The following is a 27,900-nucleotide window of genomic DNA, read 5'->3' on the forward strand; positions in this document are numbered from 1 at the left end:
GCTTTGATTTGTCTCAAGAAATCATCAATGAAGTGGAATCGTGGTTTCAGGAAAAAAGTGTAGATTCTATGACCAAGGCATTAAACTGAACCATAAATGGAAGAAATGTAGAAAAGAATTAAAGTTCTTGTGAAGTTTCACTTTTCTAGGGCTATTATTTCTAGGTAAGGGTTGGATTTTTTTGATACCCCCTCGTATAAGTAATCAGTATCACAAACTAGTAAAATAATAATTGTAATATTAATATAAAAGGTGATACTCAAATCACTCTGACTTAAAGAAGGAATCCAATTTCATCTGCAGTTTGTCATAAGTTGTTTGACATTATCAGTTTTTTTTTTTTTTTTTTATATCAAATGAAATAGCTGTTTCGTTATTAACATTACTGCAGACCAACACACTATGCCAAAAATACATTATGTACAATGCATTTTTGGCTTTTTTTTTTTTAGAAGGCAATGTGTAACAAAAACTTTGTTTTGCTTGGCATTCTAACATTACTGAGGTAGCAACTTCATCATCCACTTTAGCAAACTCCTCAAATTCACCAACAAAATCCATATGCTTCTTCAAATTACTCCATTTTTCAGCATTGCTATTACATTCATCTGACGGACCAAGGTTTTCAAATAATATTCTCACCAAGGCCATTCTTTTTGAAGTAGTTGATTACTACACTTGATGCAATACTGTCCCAAGGGTCTAAACTAAGACATTCCACTTTGGCTGAAAATAGTTCCCTCCTTTTACGTTGTGAATCAGGTACCTTATTAGGCAGGCTCTATATGCTCTCTTGATGTTATAAATAATGTCTTGATCCAGCGGCTGCATAAAATTGGTGGTATTAGAAGGAAAAAACTACAGCCATATATTCACCAACTTAAAGAGTCCCAGAAGAATGTGCTGTTCAACAATCCAGAATCATCAAAATGCTCCTTTTTTCTGAAACCATTCATCTGTCTGCTTTTGATAGCCAAGAATAAAAAATTCTGACGAAGCCAAGCACTTCTATTGGCCTGATAATTGCACAGAATCATCTTGGCTTGGACAATTTGCCAATCACAAGCGGGTTTAGTTTTGTACTGCCAGCTGCATTGCAGCATAACAGAAAAGAGATTCCTTGTTTGCTTAATTTTCCATTACAAGACTCTCCACAAAGAACAAATAATTTTGCGAAACCAAATTATTCCTGTCCTTAAATATTTGGAGCCAGCCACTGCCGCATTTGAAGAGTCAGTAGTTCCATGTTGCTGAGCTACATAAGTAGCATTTTCTTGCAAAATTTGGCCTGATAATGGAAAATGTGATGAATGCATTTGATGGTATCACTCAAAAAGTGCTTAGGTCCATGTTTTGCACCACAAATTTCTTTCCTTTTTTTTTTTCATTACTTTCATTAAAGTAATGAAAATTTCATTACTTTTCATTACCTCATACAACTTGTCCTTCCACATTTTCTTACTGCTGAATACATCTTCAATAGTCAAACTAATACAAACTTAATATCTGTGAAAAGATCTAAAGCTCCCAAACACTTCCTCACTTATTTCACAAATATACAGTCAGTTTCAATCTCAATGATGTTCATTCCCACTTAGAGCCTGCCAAACACCACTTACAAGACAGAATACCAATTGGCTGATTCAACTACTGCTCATCTCAGTTGAGCTAATTATTCAGTGTACGATTCCTTTAGCTTCAAAAGGTGGTGCCTTTGCACTTGTCAACTCTGATAATCTGTCAGACTTCATAATTTGGAATATCCTCTTTTTAACCTTCTCTTGATGAAAATCTCTCTACCCCATATTGTCAAATTCATCTGTTGCCTATATCATTCTCTCAACTCCTAATCACATAGAATTCTTACTTCCTTTCTTTGAAACTGAACTTTCTTCAGTTCATCTTGCCTACAGTGAGGTAATTTTCCTTGGTGAATTTAATGTTTATGCAGTTTCTACTCATGTAAAACCAGCTAGTCGAAATGCTGAGGCTTTTGCAATTACTAATGACCTCGCACAGATCGTTCATTTACCTACCAGAATACCAGACAATCCTAACTGTGTATACAGCCAACACTTCTGTTCTTTCTCACAAACAACCCTTCCACGTACACAGTCATGGCGAGTGGTCCTCTAGACACCTCAGATCACAAATTGGTAATGGTCTCTTCTCCAATCGATTATTTCTCTTGTGGCCATTCTCAACCTAATGTTGTTTGCCATTACAATAATGCAAAATGTGACAATCTGCAAGATTTCTATTCTTCTTTTCCTTGGTTGGATTACTATTTTAGATCTGATATCACTGCTTGCTCAGATCATGTCAGTGAAATTACTCTTCTAAGGATGAAATATTTATTGCAGACTGAACCTCAATTTTTTTTTATTTAAACCTTGGTTTTTCCAATAAATGTACTAAGGCTATTCAAGATAAGGTCGTTGCATACTAAACTGGCTTGCATCCAAATATCTGGGTTCGTTTTCTGCCTACACCAAAGACTGCAACAATTGTAAAGCAGTTATTGATCAGTTCAAACTAGATTTTGTACTGGCTAAGAGTAGAAAACTTGCTTCTTTTCCGAATGGTAGTCAAGCATTCTGGTCTCTTGCCAATGCTATTGACAGTAACTTTTGCCCATCTCTACCACCTCTGTTAAAATCTGGTGGTTCTATTGCTAGTTATTAAAGGTAAAGCGGACTTACTAGCATCCTACATTTCTTCTAACTCTTGCATTGACAATCTTGGTAAACCACCTCCTACCATTTCCAGTACGCCGACCGGGCTAGCCGGGTGGGTAAAGTACCTGCCTAGCAACCAAAAGGTCGCGGGTTCGAATCCCGCCTCGGGCTTGGATCAGAGTACTGCAAAAACCTTGGGAGGTGCATTATGGCCACAGAAGCCGATGCAAAAAAATTTCCAGTACTCTTCACTCTGACTCCTATGGTTTCCCATTAAAAGGATGTCAGAAGAATTTTGAATAGTCTTGATACCAAGCAAGTACCAGGGCCTAGTGGTAATTCTCCACTTGTTCTCAAACCTGTGCTCCCGAGCTTACTCCTGTTCTGACGGGTGGCTCTTTTCTCACCTTTTTACACTTTTATTTCATTGGTGTTTTCTTCTGCTTAGAAATTTGCTCATATCCAGGCAGTTCCTAAAAAGGGCAACAAATCCCTACCATCCAATTATCATTCCATTACACTTACTTCTACTCTTTCTAAAGTAATGGAGAAATCCATTAACTACCAACTAAACTATCTTAAATCCTTCCATCATCAATGATCGCCAGCATGGATTCCATCAGTGTTGATCTGGCTTATGTTACGCATCTATGCACAAATTTAACAGAAGAGCTTACAAATTCAAGCAGTTGCTCTTGACGTTTCAAAGGCTTTTGTTTGTGTTTTGCAAAACAGGTCTTCTACATAAGCTTACGGTTTGCCAATTTTTTTTTTTTTTTTTTTTTTTGTAATTGGCTATCCAGTTTAATCTCTATCACTGCACATAACAGTAGACTACTCTGTCTTCTAACTTCTCCAATAGTGCTGGTGTTCCCTAAGGTTCAATTTTCTCCCACCCTTTTCCTCTTGCATATTAATACTACTAGAGACAGTTGTGTTCAAAGCCGCTAAGTGGATTTTTCTTATTTATTGATTTGAAATTATTGTTTTTCTAAAACTTTTGATTTAAATTTAGTAGTATAACATTATTTTGTGATTTTCTGATTAATTTGGTGTATTTATTCTTTACTCGGCCTTGTAATAGCATAAAAGTATCGGTAAAGGTTTCCATGTGTTTCAACTCTGCTACCGTTCGTAATTTTCCCGCCTTTGTGATACGATAGTTATATACCGTACTAGATAGTGTTAGTTGAACTTCGTTAGCAGTTAAATTGTACGTTTAAATAAATACATATAACGACTTAGATTACAAACGTAATATAATTAATTATATTTAACATAATTAATAACATAACATAATTAATTATAATTAATTAATTAATTAATAGAATCATGACTCAGACCAGAGCAGCAAAGCAAAAGGCTCAAGCTAATGGAAGTGCTGTGGCTCAGAGCAGAACTGAGGGGGGCAGTTGTCCTCTGACTCACAGCTTTATAAAATGCACTGTTTGCTTGATGTTTGCAGAGCAATTGGGTACGGGACAAGATACTGCCAAGGGGGATGTCTTTGTGTGTGTGCGTGATGCAAGGAGTGTATCGATATCAGGCAACAACTCTGCGTTCTTGTGGGCCTATACAAAGGGTACTAGGAAGGTTTTGCAATATGACGCAACAATGAATCACAGGAAGCTGCTTGTTGCTGCATGTTGAGACATGTTCATACGTGCATAGTAGCCGCCGCGCCAAGTCGATGGGCTCAGTTATTAATTAGTAGTGAGAGTGTAAAGTGCTTGCGATGGCATCGTGGTCACGAAATGAGATAAGGACAGTTTTGCGGTATAATTTCGTGCGTGTTTTAACCATAGACCAGTGCTTAGAAGAAACGACTCTTGCACTAGATGATGATTGTCCACATCGTACAACGATATTCAGGTGGTATAGAGAATTCCAAAGGGGAAATTTCACTCTAGAGGATTCTGAGAGGCCGGGAAGGCCACGAACGTCAGTTACGGAGGAAAACGTTACTGCTGTGAGGAAAATGCTTGACGAAAACAGGCGAGTGACCTACCAACAGATAGAGGATACTTTGGGCCTAAATGCACCAGCAATTCGTTTGATTCTGCATGTTCATTTGCACGTGAAGAAACTTTGTTCTCTCTGGGTGCCGCATCAACTGACCGAAGAGCAGATGACACGACGTGTGACTTGGTGCCGGGAGATGTTAAAAAAGTTTGATAAGGGACAATCGCGGTATGTGAACAACATCGTGACAGGTGACGAGACTTGGCTGTACTATTACAATCTGCCGACCAAGGCTCAAAACAAAGTTTGGGTCTTTGATGATGACGACGACACACCCGTAATTGTCAGAAAATCCCGATCTGTAGAGAAGAAAATGATAGCTGTATATTTCAAATCGAGTGGAATTGTGGAACGTGTCGTTTTGGACACGCAGAAGACAGTCACAGCTAAGTGGTATACTGAACAATGCCTGCCTAAAGTCATTGGATCTATGAAGAACCTGCGGCCAAAGTCAAGAATGGACACCTGGTACCTCCATCACGATAATGCTGCAGCTCACCGCGCCAAAGCCTGCACCGAATATTTGACCACAACAGGACTGAAACTTCTCGAGCACCCTCCCTACAGTCCAGACCTTGCTCCCTGCGACTTTGCACTGTTCCCGCATGTGAAAATGAAGCTAAAAGGGAGGCGGTTTTCCAGTGATGAGGACCTTCTATGGGCTTGGGACAACGAGTGTGCTTTACTCCCTAGTGAAACTTGGCAGAACTGGTTTAAAGATCGGTTTCGGAGGATGGAGAGGTGTATTGAATGTAGAGGAAATTACTTTGAAAAAATTAAATAAGCAAAGCTGTATTGCAAAACTTTCCTAGTACCCTTTGTATGAGAGCTTGAAGGACAGGGTCGATGCCCTCGAAGAAACTAAATTGAGGGGCCCATCAAGCTCTCAGCTGCCCACAACAACGCCAGAGCTTGCACTTGGGCATCGCGTGACACGGAGACAACCCCCAAGGCAGAATGCGCTGGTCCCGAAGGAACTAGTAGTTGTTGGTGACTCTATTGTCAGGGAAACGGGGAACATGCTTTGTAAAAAAGATAGGTGGAACAGGACCAGGGTATGTCTGCCAGGGGCAAAGGTTGATGACGTTGTAGAGCGAATATCATCTTTTAAGGGCACAAAAGGTGATATAGTTGTACACGTTGGCACTAATAATATTAAGAGTAGGAGACCGGCAGAATTACTTAACAAGTACAGGTCATTGTTGAACAAAAGCCGAGAATTAGAGTTGAATTTGAAAGTGTCTGCAATTCTGCCCAGACACGATAGGAGGGAGTATATGATGAGAGCCTTGTCGATCAATTCGGCCCTGGAAAGATTGTGCAGGGCTCAAGGGGTAGAATGAATTTTTTTCAGCCTGGACTGTACTTGTTAACAGGAGAGATTGCTTCTACAGGGATGGGATACACTTAAATAGAAAGGGTGCGAGAATATTTGCTGATGCTATCGAGGCAGTGTTAGGTGGGTCGGAAAACTGCTAGCTTGGGGGAAGACAAAGACCAATAGATTGACAGTAGCCACTGGCAGAGGTGAAAAAGATTCTTGCACTGCTTCTATTAGAATGAGCAGAGGCCTGAAAAACAAGATGCATGGTATTTCAGAGACTGCTGGGAGCCATTGCGGTATAAGTAAACACATGGGTTGTGTTAGGGTAGCTAAGAATAGAAACAGGTGCAGGTATACTTGCGTGTACACCAATGCTAGGAGTTTAGTAAATAAATTTGATGAATTTGAGGTATTGCTCAAAATATCAAAGGCAGATATTGTTGGGATATCAGAGACGTGGTGTCACACAGATATAAGGGATGCAGAACTGGAATTTGGGGAGTACAACGTCTACAGAAAGGATAGACAGGTTGGGAAGGGGGGAGGGGTTATGCTATTAGTTAAGAAACACATAAAAACCAAGGAAGTGAAGCCAGTCGACATCGCCGGACAGTGCAGTGTTGAGTCATTGGGAGATCAAAATTGAGAGTAGGAGTGTGCTATAGGCCTAATGACTCTGATGAGTATAATAAGGAACTGTACAGGGAAATAGAGTGGGCCAGTAAATCAGAGAGTCTTATAATGGGAGATTTTAATTTCCCAGATATTGACTGGAATTTGGGGGCTGGTTACTCACACACTAGCAGGGCTTTTGTGGATTTATTGGATGATTGTTTTCTACATCAGCATGTTCGGGAGGCAACTAGAGGGAGTAATACTCTTGATTTGATTATCAGCAGTGTGTCTTCATGCATTAAGAATCTGCAGATAAATGAACCACTAGGTGGCAGTGATCACAGTGTGCTGAAGTGGGATTTACTCAAAGAGGTAACTACCATTAGGGGTAAAGGGAAGGGTTATTGCTTCCGTAAAGGCGACTACGATGGACTGAGACAGTATTTAAATTCTATACAGTGGGACCAACTGATGATGTTACCAACAGCAAATTCAAAATGGGAAGCATTCAAAGAATTAATCTTGGAAGCTACTAGGCTTTACATACCAACTAAGAAATATTGTTTAAGGTTTAGGCCAAAATGGATGTCAGATGAACTAATGAGGCATATGGCAGAGAAGAAAAATGCATGGGATACTTACAAATTAACACATGACACAGAAGCCTATGACAGATACAAGTTGATATGCAACCAAGTTACAAAGGAGGTTAGGCAGGCGAAGGCAGATTACGAGAAATCCTTGGCAAGGGATGCAAAGAAAAACAGCAGAGTTCTTTACTTATGTAAACTCTAGAAGGAAGGGGATGAATCAGATTGGTCCACTTGATATTGATGGGTCAACTGTTGATGATCCTGCTCAGGTAGCTAACAAACTAAATGAATATTTTGCATCGACATTCACACATGAGGAGTTATTCAGCAAGGGGAATGCCAGAGGTGTATTCAACTCTAGCAGTAAGCTACAGAATCTTGAAATAACTGGGAGTAAAGTGGAGGAGAAACTGTTGAAGATAAACACAAGAAAGGCACCCGGGGTGGATGGGATCTATCCAGTTATATTAAAGGAAGCAGCAAAGGAAGTAAGCAAACCCTTAGCCATAATTATGAGAGCTTCCTTGGACTCAGGGGAGGTACCCATAGACTGGAAATGTGCAAATGTGACCCCAATTCACAAAGGAGGATCAAAGGCTGACACAAGTAATTATAGACCTGTGAGCTTAACTTCTGTTCCAGGAAAATTAATGGAGGCACTGGTTAAAGAAGCACTGCAGGATCATTTAGACAAGACTTCAGTTATAGCTCAGACACAGCATGGTTTTGTTAAGGGGAAGTCTTGCCTGACCAACTTGATTGGATACTATGATGCAGTCGCAAGAGAACTGGATGCAGGGATTAACTTTGATATTATATACTTGGATCTTAGAAAGGCTTTTGATACTGTTGCACATGGAAGACTGCTACACAAATTGGAGCAGTGTGACATTGGAGGCAAACTGCTGCTATGGATAAAGGGGTGGTTGAGGGGGAGAAGACAGAGAGTGGTAATCAATGGACACTGCTCATCGTGGACTAATGTTATTAGTGGAGTCCCTCAGGGCTCAGTGTTGGGTCCATTATTGTTTTCTGTATTTATAAATGATATTGATGATGGTATATCAAGCTTAATGTCCAAGTTTGCAGATGATACAAAGGTTGGCAGGGTTGTCAAGGACACTACTGACACTATGCTGCTGCAACAGGATCTGGAAAGGTTGAGCAGATGGGCTGAGAGGTGGCAAATGAAGTTTAACATTGACAAATGTAAAGTACTACACATGGGAAACAGCAACCCCAGAGCAACGTATCAGCTCTGTGGTACTACACTGACAGTGGTAGAGAATGAAAGGGACTTGGGGGTGGTTGTGCAGGCAGATATGAAGTTCTCTGAGCAGTGCAGACGGGCTGCAAGAGTAGCTCATGGAGTATTGTCAATGATATACAGGAATTTTTCCAGCAGGGATAAGGAGGTGATTATTCCATTGTATAAGGCAATGGTCGGGCCACACCTAGAGTACTGTATACAGGTCTGGAGGCCTCATTTCAAGAAGGATGTAGAGCTGCTGGAACGAGTACAGAGAAAGGCAACAAGATTAGTAAATGGAACAAAGGGGTGCTCTTACGAAGAAAGGCTTAAGTTTTGCAAATTACAGTGTCTGGAGACTAGGCACCAGCGAGGTGATCTGATAGAGGTGTATAAAGCCTTGAATGGTTTGAGAATGCTCAATGCTGATGGGATTCTTCCTCTAGCTCAGAAAAATCACCTGAGAGGGCATAAATTCAAATTGAGGAAAGACAGATGTAGGATAGACGTGCGGAAATTTGCCTTTAGCCAGCAGGTGGTTGGTTGGTGGAACAGACTTCCATCCCTTGTGGTGGAGGTTGATAGCCTAAATAAGTTTAAGGCTCAGCTGGACAGGTATTTTGAACGAACAGAGGGGTGAAGTGGAAGTGGGTTTTTTTTTTTTTTTTTTGGCTGATGCTGCATAAGCTTGGTTTCTTGCATCAAATGCCTCTACTAATGCTAATGACCTTCTCCCATTGACTGGAAATCCTATCAATAGTTTTGTTGATGATGGCACACTACACTACTTTCTAGTTTGAGAAAACTGTGCCTGCACAAACAGCTTCAACTTCTCAAATATCGTCTACCAATTCGTTAAATGCTAATCTCCAGGCAATTCTCCAGTAGGGAAAAGACAACTTAGTTGATTTCAGTCCTTCTAAAACTCAGTCCTATCTAATATATCTCAAAAAATGATTCTTCTACTCCTATGCTCATCTTTGACAACACTTGACTTCTAATCTTTCTTGGCATAAACACATCAAAAATATTGCTTCCTCTGCATCTCCGGCACCTCCGTAGGCAGGTGGGAAGGAGCACCAGTGCGTAGCACACGCTTCTTGATTAGACCGGGGTTCGAGCCCGTCACCACCAAATACGGAGGATGCGGAAAGGTCAGGGAATGACCACCGCATATCCCGGAGCAATATGGCCTTAGTTGCTAATGCTCCTAAAAACCAAATAACAACAACAACCTCTGCATCTATAAAATTGGGGTTTCTCTTTTGCTCTTGGCATTTTTCTTCTAAAAAGCTACTCACTCTATACAAATCTCAAATATTGTTCCCACATCTGGGACCATGCCCTCATAACCTATCTAATGCTACTACTCCACTCAAACAGGGCAGTTAGATTAATCGACGACCATCTCTTACAAAGTCTCTCCATTCTCTGTCTCAAACTTTCTATAGACACTTCCATGGGCACTGTTCTTCTGAACTGGCTTCTATAATCCTCTCCAAACTAGACCGAACACATGCTACAACCAGTAAGCTTCCATTTATTGTCCAACTTCAAACTCACAGAACTAACTTCTCTTCTTCCTAATTTGTTCCTTTAACTTTCATTTTCTGGAAAAATCTCCCCTCATGTATTTCCAAAAATTTACAATCTACAGAAATTTAAGTCTAATGTCAATAAGTATTTTCTTAACTTCTCAACCTCCAACGGATCACGGTACTAAGTACTACAGGTTCTAATACCTTTGTGTTTGGGGTTTTCATATCTATAAAAGTGTAATAAGTCCACAAGATTTTGTAGGAACCAAATGCTCTCGGTTTTTTTTTGACTTACCAATAACGAGCACGGGCAATCTGTGCATCCAATGACATCTGCACATATAGCAATTGTAACTTGCTCTTTTCTCATCTTAAAACCTGGTGTAGGTATTTCTCTTTTAGTGGCTAGATTTTTCCTCTGTAATGCTTTCCATAATAAGCCCATCTCATCAATATTATAAACATTTCTTTCTCTTAATTTGCTATAACTGAAGCAAACTTACTTTTAAAAGGACACCGCTGCCGATTCATCTGCAGAAAGTTCTCGCCTTGAATATCTAGTTCACGTATACCGTGTCTCAGTTTAAGTTTTTCAGCCAACCTGTGCTTGCCTTAAAATCTTCATTACCTCTTAATTTTCAATTAAAATCCAATGCTTTTTCACACAACATTGGGCCAGACACTGGTCGCCTAAACTTCGCTCTGAAGAAAACAAAAAAAAAAAAAAAACAGTGAGCGCACTCTCTAAAGTGGAATTTTCAGACTTCAAAATTGTTTTTTCCCTTCTAGATCCTCCTTCACTATCCATAATTGACACAAATTCTGTTATAGCATTGGAATTTTTCTTGATGTCGTAAATTTTTGAAGTCCACGCATTAAATACTTTGGAGAGATTTCCTAAATTTTCACCTTTTCTAATTCTATCAATAATTTCTGTTTTTTGTTGCAATGTTAAAACTACGCATTTTATTTTCGTTTACATGTTACCATTAAAAATTGAGAAAAATAATAAATCGCACGGTTTCGGGCCGATATTATTCTTACTGAATCTGGAGCCAAACTAATCTTTTAATAACTGAAATTTCCTCGTGCTTTCCGAGAAAACCCAGATCTCTGTGATATTTTTCTAAAGCACATTTCTGAAGGTCACTTAGAATTCTAGGGGGTCACAATCACAAAACAATTTGCAGTTTTCGGTTTACTGGGCTTTTTGTTTGTACAATCTGTTATAAACATGTAGTAAACTTGATCTTTTGCTTATTATAATCAAAATTCAATTTGCAAACATGATCACTATAACCGGAGCTTACTGTACTACCGTTAATAAATAAAAAAATAAAATAAATCAGGTCTTTCAAATTATTCCGGATAACCGACGTTCTACTGTATGTGATTTCTCATTATTTCTGCATCATATATTTTCTAATTATTGATGAAACTGGATAAAAAATACATTCAAGGTCACTATATTTTAGATATACAATACAAGACATTACAAAATGTCCATTTCATTGGCATCTATTTTAATAAATCCATTTAACTTGAACAGGATACTTACACAATAAATTCATTTGGTTGACAGACACTTGTTGCAACTCCACCAATAGTCATCCAAGGATTCAGTATAGTTTGACCTCCAGTAACTTGAGTTCCAGCTTCATAAGCACAATCCTAAGAGGACACAACAGAAAAAATAAAATAAAATAAAATAAAAGAATAATTTAAAAAAGGGTATATATTGGATGGTTATAAAATAAGTTTCCCCATTCAGAAGACCCTAGTGTCAAACCATTTAGAGATAGCATTGTGAAAATCAACAGGCATGTCATTTAGACTATGGGGAAGCGATTTGTAGAAGAAGAAAAATTAGTTCAAATTTCCACCAGGGGAGAAATTAGCACTGAAAACATGAGATGGAATACTTAACTTTGGATTAGATTTTAATAACAGAACTTAGAAATGTACAGATATTGTTCTTTCCTTCACTTGAGATGACATTCTGAAAACAGAGGACTGCGTACGACACAGTTTCGTGTAGCATCTCAGTGGGGATGTTAGCTACATGTTGTTTAATGCTTGCTTTCAAATCAACAAGCGTCTGTTATGCCGCCACGGCAAACTGTCTCTCAGGTATCCCCCATAGCCAGAAATCACAGGGATTGAGATCTGTTGATCAGGCTGGCCACAACTGCAGAAGGTGTCTAGAAATGATGCAATCATTTCCAAATGTTGAATGGAGCAGTTCCTTCACTTGTGGACCAACTTGAGGAGGGGCACCATATTGCATGAACTCTGTCTCCAAGCACTGCCTTTCTTGCAGAGTGGGAATAATGTGATCTCTTAGAAGAGATAACACTAGTTACCGTACACTTTACGGGGCCATGAGGTGTAGACTCTTTAAAGAAAAATTGTCCGATTATAAACTCTGCTGAAAAGGGAAACTAGGGTCTCCTGAATAGAGAAACTTATTTTATAACCACCCGGTATATGAAAATACTTCTGCATTCATTAAGATGCTTAAAAAGTTGATAAATACAAAGTCAATTTTTTAAAATGGATCTGTTAGTACATGTAGCTGTATTCATTTCTTCTTGCTTTCTACTTAAACCATGTTAACTTTCTAGCTGTGTCGAATAATTAACGACCCAATGAATTTAAATCTATTCTCCTGGGGGTGGGACTACTTTTCCATGCAATTACATTGAACTTTTAGCACCGTTGTGATATTTCAGAGCTTTTGTTTAAATAAACAGATCCCTTCTTGATCTTAGCGTGTTGTTTATTCAGCATGTTCTAAATCTGCAGTAGAAGAAAGTTGTCACATGACACTTACCACCTAAATCCAATGTTTAAACAAAATGGACTTTTCTCAAACTAACTTTATGACCCAGGGATTGTTTATCATTGCATATCCTATGATATGCACAATAATAAATTTTATTTATTATTGCATTTCCTGTAGGAGAGTGATAATGTAGATGGGACAGGGATAAAAAAAAATTTGGCCAGAGTTTGTTTCCTCTGGGTCTTAAACTTATCGACATCCATTTAAAAAAAAAAAAAAAAAAAAAAAATGCCTTCATCAATCTTTTGATCAACAATATCTGACTATTTCCGAAAAATGTCTCTTCAAATAATCTCACTAGTGAAAAGATGCACAAATGTCGGTCAAAATATTTAATATTCAAATAAAATGTACATATAAAATATTCTGCATTACATACGTATATAATTATGTGGTAACTACTTAAGTATCAAAATTAAAATCATGAATTTTAATTGATATAAACTGATGAATTTAATTATGAAAAATGTGTCTATTTTGGGTTGTACTTTGGCCCTCTTCCTGGTAAACTAAAAGGGGTTTTAATTTAAAATCCCCTGCAGCGTTATCACCCAACAATAAAGTCAACTGATCCTTCACCGCTTTGAAACCTGGCATTTTTTTTTTTTTTTTTTTTTGCTTTCAATAATGAAACTTCTTTTAGGCATTCATTTCCAAAAAAGTCCTGCTTCATCTATGTTAAAAACTTGTTGAGAAGTATAATACATAACACCCCTCTTCAATAATTTTAACAAACAAGTTCTTTTTTTGAAAGTTTCGGCTCCTTGATCTGCACTTGCGGCATCTCCCTGGATTTTAAATCTATTCAACCAGCCCTTACTAGTTTTAAATGGTTCCACGGTTTTTTTTTTTTTTTTTTTTTGGTGAGCTTTCTTCAGCTCATCATATAACAGCTAATCTCTTTTTTTTTTTTTTTTAATATATATATATATATATATATATATATATATATATATATATATATAATACTTAACTTAACTGAATTCTGTATTGGATATTAACTTCAATAAAATTAGTTAGTCTCTCCATTTCAATCCTAATATCCGGCCTGGCCCTAGTTGCTTGCAGTAGAACAACTACCTTTCCCATTGATAAAATTAATTCTTTATTTTTTAATTGTTCTTACAGTTAAAATTGCCACTCCTAAATTATGGCACACATCCGCTTGTCGTTGACCGGAATTGATTTGCTTCAAAATGTCTAATTTAATTTTCAAATTCACTCCTTTTCTTACATTTGCAGTTTTCGTACTGCATCCATACGTTGTTGCTTTTTTCATTCTTATCCGCCATTATTAACTCTTTGAAAATGTAACTGCACTGGTTGCATTAATTATGATACAACGTTCAAGTAAACTGTCTGTTACGCACAATGTAACAGACAGTACTGAGACAGTACTAATACTGTACTGAGTGATGACTAGACTTCGGATAAATGCACAAAACAAATATTACAAGCAATATACTTGATCATTTTTTAAAATGTCAATATCGGAACTACATAACAAGTCACTATACTGCAATTAAATTAGGGTGCAAGAAAATTTAACTGGGCATGGGAAACATTTTAATGCTGTTTTGTTATTCATTTTCAAGCTATCAACTCCATCAGACAAAACGTTTTCGTTAAATGCGATCTGTATGCTGGTAAAAGGGTGGTATAGTGATTTTGACAGCATTATAGTCAGATACCAGTTTATAATATAAGAACAGCGTTATAGCGAATCAGCATAAAGCGAACCGCATTATAACGAGGGCCTACTGTATAAGCAAATAAATCACTGATAGGATACCCATCTACACTGCTTGAAAAAGTTCATGTCTAACTGTATTATAACTTCCAAATCCCTTTATTCTACTGCTTTTAATTGAACCCTACTAGTGTATAAGTAATTTTGGGATTGCTTTTCCCCAAGTGTAAAGCATTGGGGAAAACATAGCTAGCACTTGTGTGACCATCCTTGAAGTTTGTTTAAGTCATCCTAAAGAAGTGCCAATTGGTCGCAGCAGATTTCTAAAAACTTGATATCATCGTCTGTAACCCTTTGATGTTTGAAGTCATTACAAAGATAATGACAGATCCCAGTACAGATATTGGGGAACCCCCACTATTAGCACTAACCTAATCTGAAGAGTAACCATTAATATTCTGCCTCCTACCCTGCAATTCATCTAAGGCTCCCCCCCCAGTGATTTCAACATGTTGCAGCTTATACAGTAACATCTCAGGCAAGGCAGTCGAATGCTTTTCTGAAATCCAAATAAACAATCTTGAAATTATTTCCTATATTGTTGTAGTTGAGCTTTAGGCACATCAGCAACTTAGACCATATTGCACCATTGTGTATTATATCTGTAAAAGATGTGTGTTCATGGGCCAATTAGCATGCTGTGAGTTAAAAATGCAGATTCAATCACGAGTGGCACCCCTCCCCCCACCCAATGGCACATTATACCTTCTGTGGCCCAAGGCAAAATTGAATATGGAGGCCGCCATCTAAAGAAAAAACTAATAAAGAACATTTTCAATTTCACTTTATTGTGACAACAAAACAGATTATGACATAAGAACTAAATATTTGTAAAATAATAAGGAGTTTACCTCAATATAGTAACGTAGAACACTTCCGTATGACACTCTCCAGAAATTAAAACGAAAAAAATCGAAAACTTACATTAGAGTAAAAAATAAATAATTAAAAACCAATTTAACACAATTAAAAATTAAAAAGAATCTAACAAAAATATTCAAAACTATTTTTCTTCCTGAAGCTGACAACGCTTTTCGACCTATGTCGTGATCACAGGAATGAAAATTATTCTTTTTAATTGTGTTAAATTGGTTTTTAATTATTTATTTTTTTCTCTAATGTAAGTTTTCGATTTTTTCGTTTTAATTTCTGGAGAGTATCATACGGAAGTGTTCTACGTACTATATTGAGGTAAAAAAAAAAAATAAAAAAAAAAAAGTAAAGTGCAGCCATTATCAACCCACTGCAGGATGGAAGCCTCCTCAATAATTCATGCTGAGGGAAATGGACCATAATCTGCCACGCTGGTCCAGTGCGGGTTGGCAGATCGACCGTATTCAGCAGTCAGGGGCTTGAACCCCGGTCTACTCAAAGAGCGTGTGCTACTTCACTCCCGCTCCTGACCACTCGGCTACTGAGGTAAACTCCTCTTATTATTTTACAAATATTAATATCAACGTAAATGTATCGAGTATTACAGCTCTGATTCTTACTATCTAATTCATTTTTTAAACTCTTATTGACTATTTCATTCACTTCCTGTCTCTACAGGTTTAACCTATCAATACATACAATTATGGGAGATTTTTTGAATGGCTTGGTGAAAACTTACATTAAATCAACACTAAGATACCCGGCCCAAAGTTACCATATTTCTTTTCTAAAATATTGCCTTCAAAACAAAATCGTTCCGAAGTTTGCCAGGGTTAATTTAAATCAAAAAATTTCAGGCATAAAACAACTAACACTGACCACATCGTGTAATATTATTAAGCTTGCCTTAAAATCTCGATATTCAAATAAACAAAAATACCTTTCCCTGGTTAGGAAACTTCATGATAAAATTAAAAAATTATCTACATCCTAACGATTGGTCTGTATTGAAGACCTCCACAGATTTGCGACGGGAAGCACAGGCCTCAGAAATAAAAAACAGACACGTTAATAAGTTGCAAACATTATCGGATAGGTCAAGACACATTCGTGCGAATTCTAACACATTGTCGTGGGCTTGCGACCAAGTACATATGAGTTGGGGGACAACCCCCCCCCCCCCCCCCACACACAACGAACTACCACAGAATACTTCAGCTAGTTCACGAACACCCCCTTACCCAGTATTCAACGAACCGACATATCAACAGGTTACAAATCTTTCCTCGTGTACGCTATCGTAGGACCAGATTTCACTTTTATCCAAAGGACTAAATTATAATTTACCACCCCGAAAACTACCTAAAAAACAATGTGTAATTGATATTGAATTTGGACTTCGTAATGTTCCACAAAAACATTTATTTATTCAACAAGTTAACCAAGTAGTGAATAATATAAAAGAAACACGACTTCCTAAGTTGAATACACATGACAGTTCAGCTTTACGAGAACTTCGGGGAAATAAGGACATTATGCAGAGCGCAGATAAAGGAGATACAGTGGTAATAAACCTGATTATATTAATAAGTTAGATTCGGTTGTTTCAGATACCTGCACTTATCTTGAAGTAGACCTGGCACCGTTTACCAATTTGGTCAGTCAATACAATAAAATGTTAACCATGTATCGAAAAAATGACTACATTACTATGGCCCAGTTAAAAGAATTAAGTTCAGAGCATACAATATTCCTGCACTTTTCGGTCAGGTAAAATTACTGGATTTCCTATTCGAAACAAGACTGGATTACTTATTCGACCTATTGTTTCCTACAGGAATTCGGCATTTTAATCCTTAGCCACACATGTATATAGCATTATAAAACCCTTTAGACAGGCAATACAATTTGGGATTAAGAGCTACGATACATTATTTAATAATCTTAAAGACTGTAGACTTGGCAACAATGACAATTTATTCTCACTAGATGTTACCTCTTTATACACGAATGTAAACATTGAAAAACATTAGATATTATTTGGGATATGTTAAATAAAAACTCTATACCAATTAATTATACGAAGCTACCTATTAAAGAAATTTTTCACTTAATTAAACTGTTAGTTGAGGCCAACTATATCATGTTTCGAGACAAGGGGTACAAACAAATTTTTGGATTACCAATGGGTTTGAGCCTGAGCAGCTTAATGTCAGAGATCTATCTCTCAACGATTGAGCATATACACCTGACACCTTTTCGACCCTGTATCACATACTATGAGAGGTATTTAGACGATGTTCTAGTTATTACTGATAGTAGTACTATCCAAGACATTTTACATTTGTTTAATAATATTCATTCTAGACTCAAATTTACATTGGAAAGGGAGGATACGGATACAAAGTCATTAAACTTTCTAAATTTCACGCTTACTCTGGACTCGAATAAAATCCAATTTAGCATCTATTGAAAACCTACAAACACCGGTATGCTTCTACATTATAATAGCTATCACCCATTCACCTACAAAAGATAGATTATCTTTAATCAATTTCTAAATGCCTATAAATAATCAGCAACGGAATCTGCTTTGGGCTCACAAATACAAATATTAACTAGCAGATTCTAAAACAGGGGTTATCCTCTTGCTACAATAAACCGAATTAAGGTACAGGCTAAGGATAGGATACAAAATAATACACCAACCAACAATAGTAATATCAAAAAATACTTTATTTCTGTTCCATACGTTGAACAGTGGCACAAACAGCTTAATAGATTCTTTAAAGATACCGAATTTAATATTGTGGCCAGGCCAATACGTAAATTACACACTATACTGAACAATCGCTCGGTTCTTTCCGTGTCCGCAACACAAATTAATGATCTGGTATACATTTCATGTGGTGATTGGGACTCATCTTACCAAGGTTCGATGCGATTTTCTCTGAATATTCGTGTAAATCAACATGAAGCCTCAGTTCGTGCTTCTCGTTCAGCAGCATCAGAATTAGCCTTTCATACCATTAACAAAAAACACTTTATTTAATGAGGCCAAAATACTTAATGTTCAACGTAATTAAATTACACAAGAATTCTGTTAATGTTTCCCGGCCATATTTGATCTCCGATGCGTGGACCTTTACGTGCATGCACGAAGACAAATAACTACTATTTAAGTTTCAGGTTCAACCCTATTTGGTAATTTTCATTCCTGTGGTCACGACATATGGTCAAAAAGCGTTGTCAGCTTCAGGAAGGAAAATCGTTTTGAATATTTTTGTTACATTCTTTTTAATTGTGTTAAATTGATTTGAATTGTGTTAAATTGGTTTTTAATTATTTATTTTTTACTCTGTAAGTTTTCAATTTTTTTGTTTTAATTTCTGGAGAATATCATACAGAAGTGTTCTATGTACTATATTGAGGTAAACTCCTCTTATTATTTTACAAATATTAATATCAATGTAGAACGTATTGAGTATTACAGCTCTGATTCACACTATATAAGAACAAAACATAAAATTTCATCAAAATCGGCAAAACCATTTTTGAAAAAAAAAAAAAAATTTTTCAAATTAATCTTCAAGTTCATTGACCTAGGCAGGTAGTAAGTTCAGTTTCTGATAAAAATCACTTGAAAATATTAGTAAAAAACAGCAATGAGTTTTCAAAACAGTTATTTTGGATGCCCTCCCTTTGATCAGGGCCCTGTCTTTTTTGCCTATAGGATAACGTGCCACTGCCCTCACTTGAGACTAATGAACTAAAACCTTGCATGTAGAACACTAGAAAATTTTCTCATCACAAACATGAAAAACAAGTGAGAAACCACTATAGCATCGTGTAGAACTCTACGCAGCTCACAAATGACTATCAAAAAGCTAACCAAGTTGGCTATATGTCATTTTCTGTTTAAAAAAACTAGCTGTTTCCTTCAGAATTCAATTTCTATCTAATGATACTACACTGCACTCTTGATCACTGCCTCAATGATTTTCCCTATCACTGAAGTCAGACTGACTGCTCAGTAGTTACCCACATCACTCTTACAACTTCCTTTATGTATTGAAGATACACTGGCACTTTTCTAATCCAAAGAAACTTCTCCTGAGTATACTAATACACTCATGATCAAAATTAATAGTTCAATGCACCCTTCTCACCTCCCTCAAAATTGCTTTCCTGATAGATGAGCTGAAATTTCAATATCACTGATTTTCTGCTTCTCTCAGTTTCTCCTCACCATGAAGGGCCTTTGGTCTGTTAATACATATATGTAAAGTACCTGTTAAATTCATTTGTAACATCAGCTCAGTTATCAAAGCCTCCCACACCCATTACTCAAGGGTCTGACGTGATTCATTCTTCTCTTCTTTGTATTCACATATGAAACTCCTTGTCCCAGTTCTTTGTTTTCTTAGCAACCAATTTCTCATAACCTGTCTTTGACAGCCTAATCTTTTCTGTAGTACACTGTATTATGACATGTGGAAAAAAGAAATAATTGCTGGAACTGTCCAATTTTAACAAAATTTAGCACAGCTTGAGAAATATTTCTAGAAGACCCAAATATAAAATTTCAGGAAAATCCATCCAGAGTAGAGTAGTTACTTAGGGAAGAACGAAAAAATGGACACATAAGCATATATACGTGCGAATATACATGCCTAAAAATAGTACTAGTAATGGTAATATAATGCAAGGAACCTTATCTGCACAAGACAAAAATTAAATAATTAATAGATAATAAAATAAAATAAAATAGACAACCTATGCATTTCCCTCCTCCTGTAGGTAACTGTCCAGCTGATCTTTTAATTTTTCTAAACTGTCAGCCTCAACAACTAAGGTAGGTAACTTATTCCAGTAATTTATAACTTACTAGCTAAAATAAAACTTCCCAATCCAGTCTAAACACCCCTCCCCCCATAACTTGAATTTATAGCCCCTAATTCTGGAATCATTTATAACCATGAAAATTTGGTTTTACGTTCCTGATTCATTTTACTTTTGCCTCCCAGAGTCTTAAACACCTCAATCAAGTCTCCTCTAAGGTGCCTAGTTTCCAAGCTCTGCAACCCACATATTCGAAGTTTTCACATGGATGCTCTTTTGCCAATCTCAGCGAGTTACCCATCTTTCGACCCTTTAAAGAGAAGCTTGATGTCTTTTTTTTTAAGACATCAAGCTTCTTTACACTTGAACACAGTATTCCAAGTGTGGTCTAACAATAGACTTATATAATGTTATCAGGATGTCCTTATCTGTATTAGAAAATGTTCAATAAATCATCGATAGGATACCATGGGGCTTGCCTTGCAACTTGTCTACAATCTGGGAAAATTTCATGTCTGATTGTATCGTTAACCCAAGTCCCTTTTTCTTCTACTACTGAATTTAGTTCAACTCCAAGTGTATAACTTATTTTGGAGTTGCTTACACTTCCCCAGGTGTAAGACCTTGCATTTTGCTGAATTAAAGTATAGCCAAATGATGCCAATTGTACCTACTAAAGTAGGTACAACTGGATATCATTTAAGTATATCTCATATTGAGAATACACTTCACAACTATCTCGCTATCTCAAATAAGTAACGCTTCATCAATGAAGAAGACTATTGTTACTTATTCTCGGCAGATACCACTTTTCTGACCATTCCTGAAGTCCATCTAGGTCACTCTAAAGAAGCTCTGCTTGGCAGCAATCATTAACTACTCTATCGATCTTTACATCATCTGCAAATTTAGACATCACATCATCTACCCCTCCATCGATGTCATTTAAGAAAATCAAAAACAATGGTCCCAATACTGATCCTTGGGGAACCAGACTTCTTACATTAACCCAATCTAAAGATTAAAAGCATTTTAGGGCAAAGCCTCGTGTTGCGTATAAGTTTACTGACATACAGGTTAGTGCAAGTGCATCATTTTAGTACACACATAGTACATTTGTACATTTTAGTACTAAAATTGGCATCATTTAAGTATATCTTATATTGAGAATACACTTCACAACAGAGTTGCCACGATATTGCACTATCTCAAATAAGTAATGCTTCATCAATGAAGAAGACTATTGTTACTTATTCTCGGCAAATACCACCACCCAGACTACTGGCTCCTCATCAGGGTGGGTGGAGAAGTACTCTGGTGGTGCAATGATAACAACCCAGTTATGAAGTATAACTCCACAAATGAAAATGCTTGAGCGTATATAACTGGTTAACAGATGAAGAGCATTTTAGGGCTAATGCCTCATTTTGTGTATAAGTTTACTGACGCACAGGTTAGTGGAAGTGCATCATTTTAGTACACAACAACATACTTACTAAAATGCACATTTTAGTAAGTAGGTTGCTGCTTACTAAAACGATGCCAACATGTGAAGATTTATTTTACAAATTCTCAGCATTTACTTCTAACTTAATATATTCATTAATACAACTCGTGACATCAACTTAAGTGATTTGTGAAAAACCAGTATATAATAGAAAAGTGGTGTATCTTTTATTGACTGCCAGTTGCAGTGCTTTTCAATAATGTATTTATTAATGATAATTCATGTATTTAAATTTAACAATTTTTACTGAACCAGAACATTTATAATTTTATTATTATAAATAAATAATAGGAAGTACATGTATCAGCAGAACTGCACTAAGACTGAACCATGTATATAAACTAAGGGAACCCTAAAGGTATTATTTGCACAAACATGTGCCTGTAATTTTAATAGGAATTCTTCTGAGTTACTAAAAATTCCAATTCCTAATCTCATCCTCTAAGAAGATGAGATTAGTACCTTCCTAAGATTGAGAGATATCTCTCAATTAAAAAGAAAGAGTATTTCATTCCTGTAAATTAAAAGGGCATTAAATTAATTTGCTTGAAAATTTTGTAATGTTTGAAATCCTCCACTAACGGAATTATTACACTCACTAAGGGAATTATCACACGTGGACCTATGTGTGTGTGTGTGTGTTTAGGTGGGGGAGAACAACTTGGTATAACAGTAACTAACCATAATGTAAGAGCAAAACAATTTGCTTTCTATACAGCAGCAGCTATTTCAATAAACATAATATTTTCTTGTGGAAATAATCACAAATTATATTATTAAAATTATTCAGTAATACATATTAAGTACACAAATTACCTTGAAGCCAGATATTATAAGAGGCACCACAACATCTCTTTCCTTATCAGATAGTTTATTGCTAATGCCTAATAACATCAGCATATTGTCACACTCTGTAACTCCCATGGCATAAAGGTCGCTGAGCACATTTGCACATGTAATCCTTCCCTGTAATGATAAAAATTACTGTTTTGATTATATATATACACACACAATTCAGATCTAAGAATACAAACCAACAATCAGATTTTTTTCAAAACATTGTCTTTAGAAACTCTAAAGAAGACATTTGGTCAAATTTTAGGTTATTATAAGGAATCTTGAGTTAGCATTAGCATTAGTAGAAGCATATGATGCAAGAAACAGCTTATACAGCATCAGCCGGGAAAAAAAAACCCTTCTCATTTCACCCATCCATTTGCTCCAAATGTTTGTCTAGTTCTGCCTTGAATTTATTTAAGCTATCAACTTCCACAACAAAGATGGAAGTTTTGTTCCAGCAATCAACTACCTGCTGGCTAAAGGCAAATTTCCATCTATCCTACAACTGTCTTTCCTCAATTTGAATTTATGTCCCCTCAGGCAATTAATCTGGGCAAGAGGAAGAATCCCATCAGCACTGAGCTTATTCATACTATTCAAGGCTTTATACACCTCAATTAGATCACCTGGCAGGTGCCTAGTCTCCAGACGTTGCCATTTACAGAACTAAAGCCTTTCTTGGTAACAGAAACCCTTTTTTCCGTTCATCAATCTCGTTGCCCTTCTCTGTGCTTGATTCAGCAGTTCTACATCCTTCCTAAAATGAGACCTCCAGACCTGTATGCAGTACTCAGGGTGTGGCATGACCATTGCCATATATTAGGATAATCACCTCCTTATCCCTGCTAAAAGAACTGAATATCATTGACAAGACACCATGAGCTACTGTTGCACACCATCTGCACTGCTTCATATCTGACTGCACATTTACCCCCATGTCCTTTTCATTCTCTACCACCCTGAGTGTAGTGACACACAATTAATACATTACTGTGGGGTTACTGCTACCCATATACAGTACTTTACATTTGTCAATGTTTAAACTTCAGTTGCCACCATTCAGCCCACCTGTTCAACTTTTCTAGATCCTGTTGCAGTAGCGTAGTATCATTAATGTCATTAACAACCCTGCCAACCTTCGTATCATCTGCAAACTTAAACATTAAGCCTGATACACCTTCACCAATATCATTAATAAATACAAAAAACAACAATGGACCCAACACTGAACCCTGGGGACTCCACTAATAACATTAGTCCACAAAGCAGTGTCCACTGATTACTACTGTCTGTCTTCTGGCACTCAACCATCCCTTTATCCATAGCAGCAATTTGCCCTTAATGCCATACTGCTCCAATTTGTACATTGGAGTTACACCAATAACCCCTTGTTTACTGTGAAAACTTTCACTCTGACAACAGCAAATCATATTGCATTTATTGATTGCAGTGTTGTACCAGCTAGTTCAGAAACTTTGTCTGTACATACAAAGCATACCTTTGTGCCCCATTAAAAAATCTCAAATTTCATTTCCCACTCCAGAACAAGTGCAAATAAACAGATTTCACAAGGTTTAGTTATGAGTATACATGCCTTTATATATTAAATATGTACTTCAATACATTTAATCTAAAAGACTGAAAATACTGAAATATGCTTCATGGATTAATGGGATATAACTGGCTGCCTCATGAAACATAACCTAGTTCCTAAAACTACCAAGACTCTCAGAGTTTGAATTCAGCAGTACTGTGATAACTAAACCATGTCAACCATGCAAAAGATTAAAAAAAAAGTTTTATCTATATTTCATTAAAGAGCTTCATACAAACAAGTCCCTCCCAAAAAACCAAATATGTGCCTTGGGTGGTTGCACTCCACACTCAGGGGAACATCTTATGTAGAGCATTACCATCTAAGGCCTTGCTAAGTGATCAACTCTGCCTGGAGGTGAACAATCTCCAGGCAGTTGGTGTTCAAGGCCCTGAAAAGAATAAGCAAAATGATATATTCACTCTGGTAGACAAAACTAATAAAATTTTAGTAAGCAACAAAAGATTAGATCCCATGAAGTTCACCTCCAGGCAGAGTTGATCACTAATAAATTACTTCCCAAAATAGTCGAGGGAGACTCAAAGTTCAGGGAAGAAATGGATACTTACCTTGGCAATGGATAAATTGTGAATAGGTCAGGGGTTTTTTTTTTTTTTTTTTTTTTTTTGGATGGTGCATAGTAAGCTTGCTTCCTTGGATTTATGCACTGATTAATACTAAGCAACAAAAGTACTATTTAATGCTATTTCAACTTTTAATTTATTGAGTCTTCCATTTAAGGACTCCACTGATTTGTATTGTCAGAATTAACAGATGCATTACTTTATGTGATTGTCCTAAGTTTGGGTATAATGTCTGAAAACCTTATGGGATGTGACCGCATCCCAACTCTAATATATCATATAATTTTCCTTCAGCTAAATAAAGTAGTCGAGATCAATAATGCAAACAGCCCCTGACTTACATTATTATGTTGTCAACAAATTCCACCTACATCACTTGCAACGTGCACTTAAGTCTGAAATGCAGCTTTTTATGTATTTTTTTTTTTTTATTATGCACAGAATAAATACTGCACCAGCATAAAATCAAAACAAGAATGAAATTTTAAAAAATCAAATTTTAATATCACAGCTTCCAATTTTTAACTTCCAAAAAGCTAGATCACACATTTGTAAGCAGTATAATATAGGAGGTAAACAGAAGATATTTAGAAAAAGAAGATCTTTTTTTCAAGTATACACTGCACCACAAACTAAGTGTCACTGGCAAAATAAACTTTATATTAAAATACACCACAACATTGCTTACTAGTAAAGCATGCTTTTAAACATTAGCTAATCTAACATTGTTCTTTCTATGGATTTCTTTTTGGATATTCTATTAGATATCAACTGATTTGATTGATTCAAGAAAAATATTGTTCCATACTTTGCCCTCTTTAGAAAGGCTGTCTAAGTTTTGGTATAAAAATGGCACTTCTGTTTAGACTTGGCTGTCAAGAGCATTTCCAAAGCTTTACCAGAAAGAGAACTGAATTCAGTTTATTTTTTTCCCACTTAGCTAATATTCTTTTACTAAGCACTGATATGAGAAACTGCTAAAATGCCAAGAATAACTTGTAATAATTTATTTTATTTCAAGCATCCTTTTTGCACTTGTCAGTTTCTCAGCCAAGGATTCATAACAGCATCTAGTAAGATTTCACACTGAAACTGACAGAACCAATCCTGGAAACATCTACTGCTTCATGCATTTCTTCACTGAATCCAAGTAGTACTGGAAACTTGCCAACAAAAAAAAAAAAATTTTAAATCTGAAAATGATCCACTGCCAATTGATGAAATTTACTACTTTATTCTTCATAAGGAGTTCATTTTTGAGTGGGACTTATGCACCATGTATTCACATACAGCCAAAAAGTACTTCCTCACAGGGAAAAAGGAATCAGATCTTTTTTTCACTCTCCATGACTTTGGAAGTAAAAATGCCTATAAATAAGTCAGAATCATCCATCTAGTTTGTGCACGTGTGGTGATCAGTTTCAAAAATGGAAGATTTGAAAATTGTTACTAAAATAAAATTTGTGAATGACATTCTTCAACGTGGGTCAACAAGACTTCAGTACATGGAAGTGAGGCATAACAGATTGAAGAGCTACATTTGGATTCTCACGTTGGCATAATATTTAAAAGAAACATGCAAACTGCTTTATTCAAGCCAGAAAAGAGAAACATAAGACCTCCTGCATGAAATCAAGGATTGCTTTTACTAGAAATCTGCAATTCAGAAGTTCTTTTTCTCAATTTGTCCTCTTTCAAAAGTTTTGGATCATAGACTAGACTTGAACATTAGTCAGTGCCACTCACTAGTGACTTCTTGATGTAGTTCTCAATTTGGTAACTCTAAAAAATTGTTCTTATTATTTTTCTTGCCATTTCTAAACTCTTCTTTAAACTTGTCAAAGGTTCTCGCTGTTCTACCAGTCTAGCTACACATTTGGCCACAGCACCCCTTGCACCATTAAACCCCTACTCCAACAACATTTTTTCTTTAGTAAAATTTTCTACCAAGCATACACTTTTACAGGAAGGCATGCCATTCCCTTTTCAGCCCACAAATTAATAAGATGGCAAGTTCAGCCTGTAACCATCATGCTCAATCTCCTCTTTCAATACCCTTGCTACCCCAGATTTTAGGCCTACCATAACATTAACAACACTAAGTGGTAGACAAATTCCACATTCTTTCAGGTTGTTCAGAAGATGATGCCCAATGACATACTCTGTAAACTCACTTTCCAATGCTGTCACCAAGAGCAACCTATTTTCAATTTAATGGGGTTATTTTATTTTTTATTTTTTAAACAAAACTACCACAACTGGATATAGATTGGAATCACTCTGATTACTGCTATCTGATTTTTCAGGATCACTGCTGTCTCTTTCTTTCCCATCACTAACAATGTGTTATTTGTGTTCAACAATCAATTTTCTGCTATTTTGCTATTAGGAAACAATTTGGCCATTAGATACCAAGGAGAGCAGACATGTCTGGAGGAGCTCCTGCTCAGGGAGAACTCATGGAGGCCAGCAACACAAGTTTAACCCTCCCATAACGAGCAGCACTGATTTTTGGTAAACCTTGACATTGTGCTTTTGGATTTGATCGTCAACATGGGTATGAGACAGTGTAACAAGATATTTCCAGATGGCTAAACAAGTGAATGTTCTTCTCATGCTGGTGTTAGAATGTTTTTGCCAATTCTTTACAGCTATTTTGTTATTTCTATCATTATGGGGTTTTATTCATTCATTTCCCACAGCACTGAAATAGTGGACTCTTCTTTTGACAATTTACTTGCTTGTTAGTGGTAAAAAATTACAAATTTTATATCTACGAGTAGTTATTTTAGTTTAGATTATGATTTGCATATTTTTGGGATTAATTATACCTATTTGTGAGAAAATACCTGTTTTTTGAATTTCAACTGTAAAAATCTTTTTGGCTACAATTGCCATTTTGCCAGATAGCCACAAACCAGTACGAGTCATTTATATCAAGATTACACCACTTGGCTGAAAATATAGTCTCGTCAACAACATGTACCAGGAAACATGTTAGATAACTCAGAACCAGATGATGCCGATCTGCAGCTCACTGTTGCCT

General features: G+C 36.5%; 1 protein-coding gene across 1 annotated transcript in view; it reads right to left on the reverse strand.

Annotated features, from left to right (window-relative positions):
- The window catches only part of Sps1 (inactive selenide, water dikinase), a 90,773-nt gene that overhangs the window by 25,162 nt on the left and 37,711 nt on the right, over positions 1 to 27,900 (reverse strand). Inside the window, exons 3-4 of the mRNA XM_090389852.1 lie at positions 22,653 to 22,802; positions 11,578 to 11,690 (exon numbers count right to left, since the gene is read on the reverse strand). Coding sequence (XP_090245978.1) covers positions 11,578 to 11,690; positions 22,653 to 22,802 — 263 coding nt within the window. The remainder of the gene's footprint in view (positions 1 to 11,577; positions 11,691 to 22,652; positions 22,803 to 27,900) is intronic.

This window comes from Mastigoproctus giganteus, chromosome 2 (genome assembly GCF_048544385.1).
Source record: "Mastigoproctus giganteus isolate SK-2022 chromosome 2, ASM4854438v1, whole genome shotgun sequence".
In the NCBI taxonomy this organism is placed as follows: Eukaryota; Metazoa; Arthropoda; class Arachnida; order Uropygi; family Thelyphonidae; genus Mastigoproctus; species Mastigoproctus giganteus.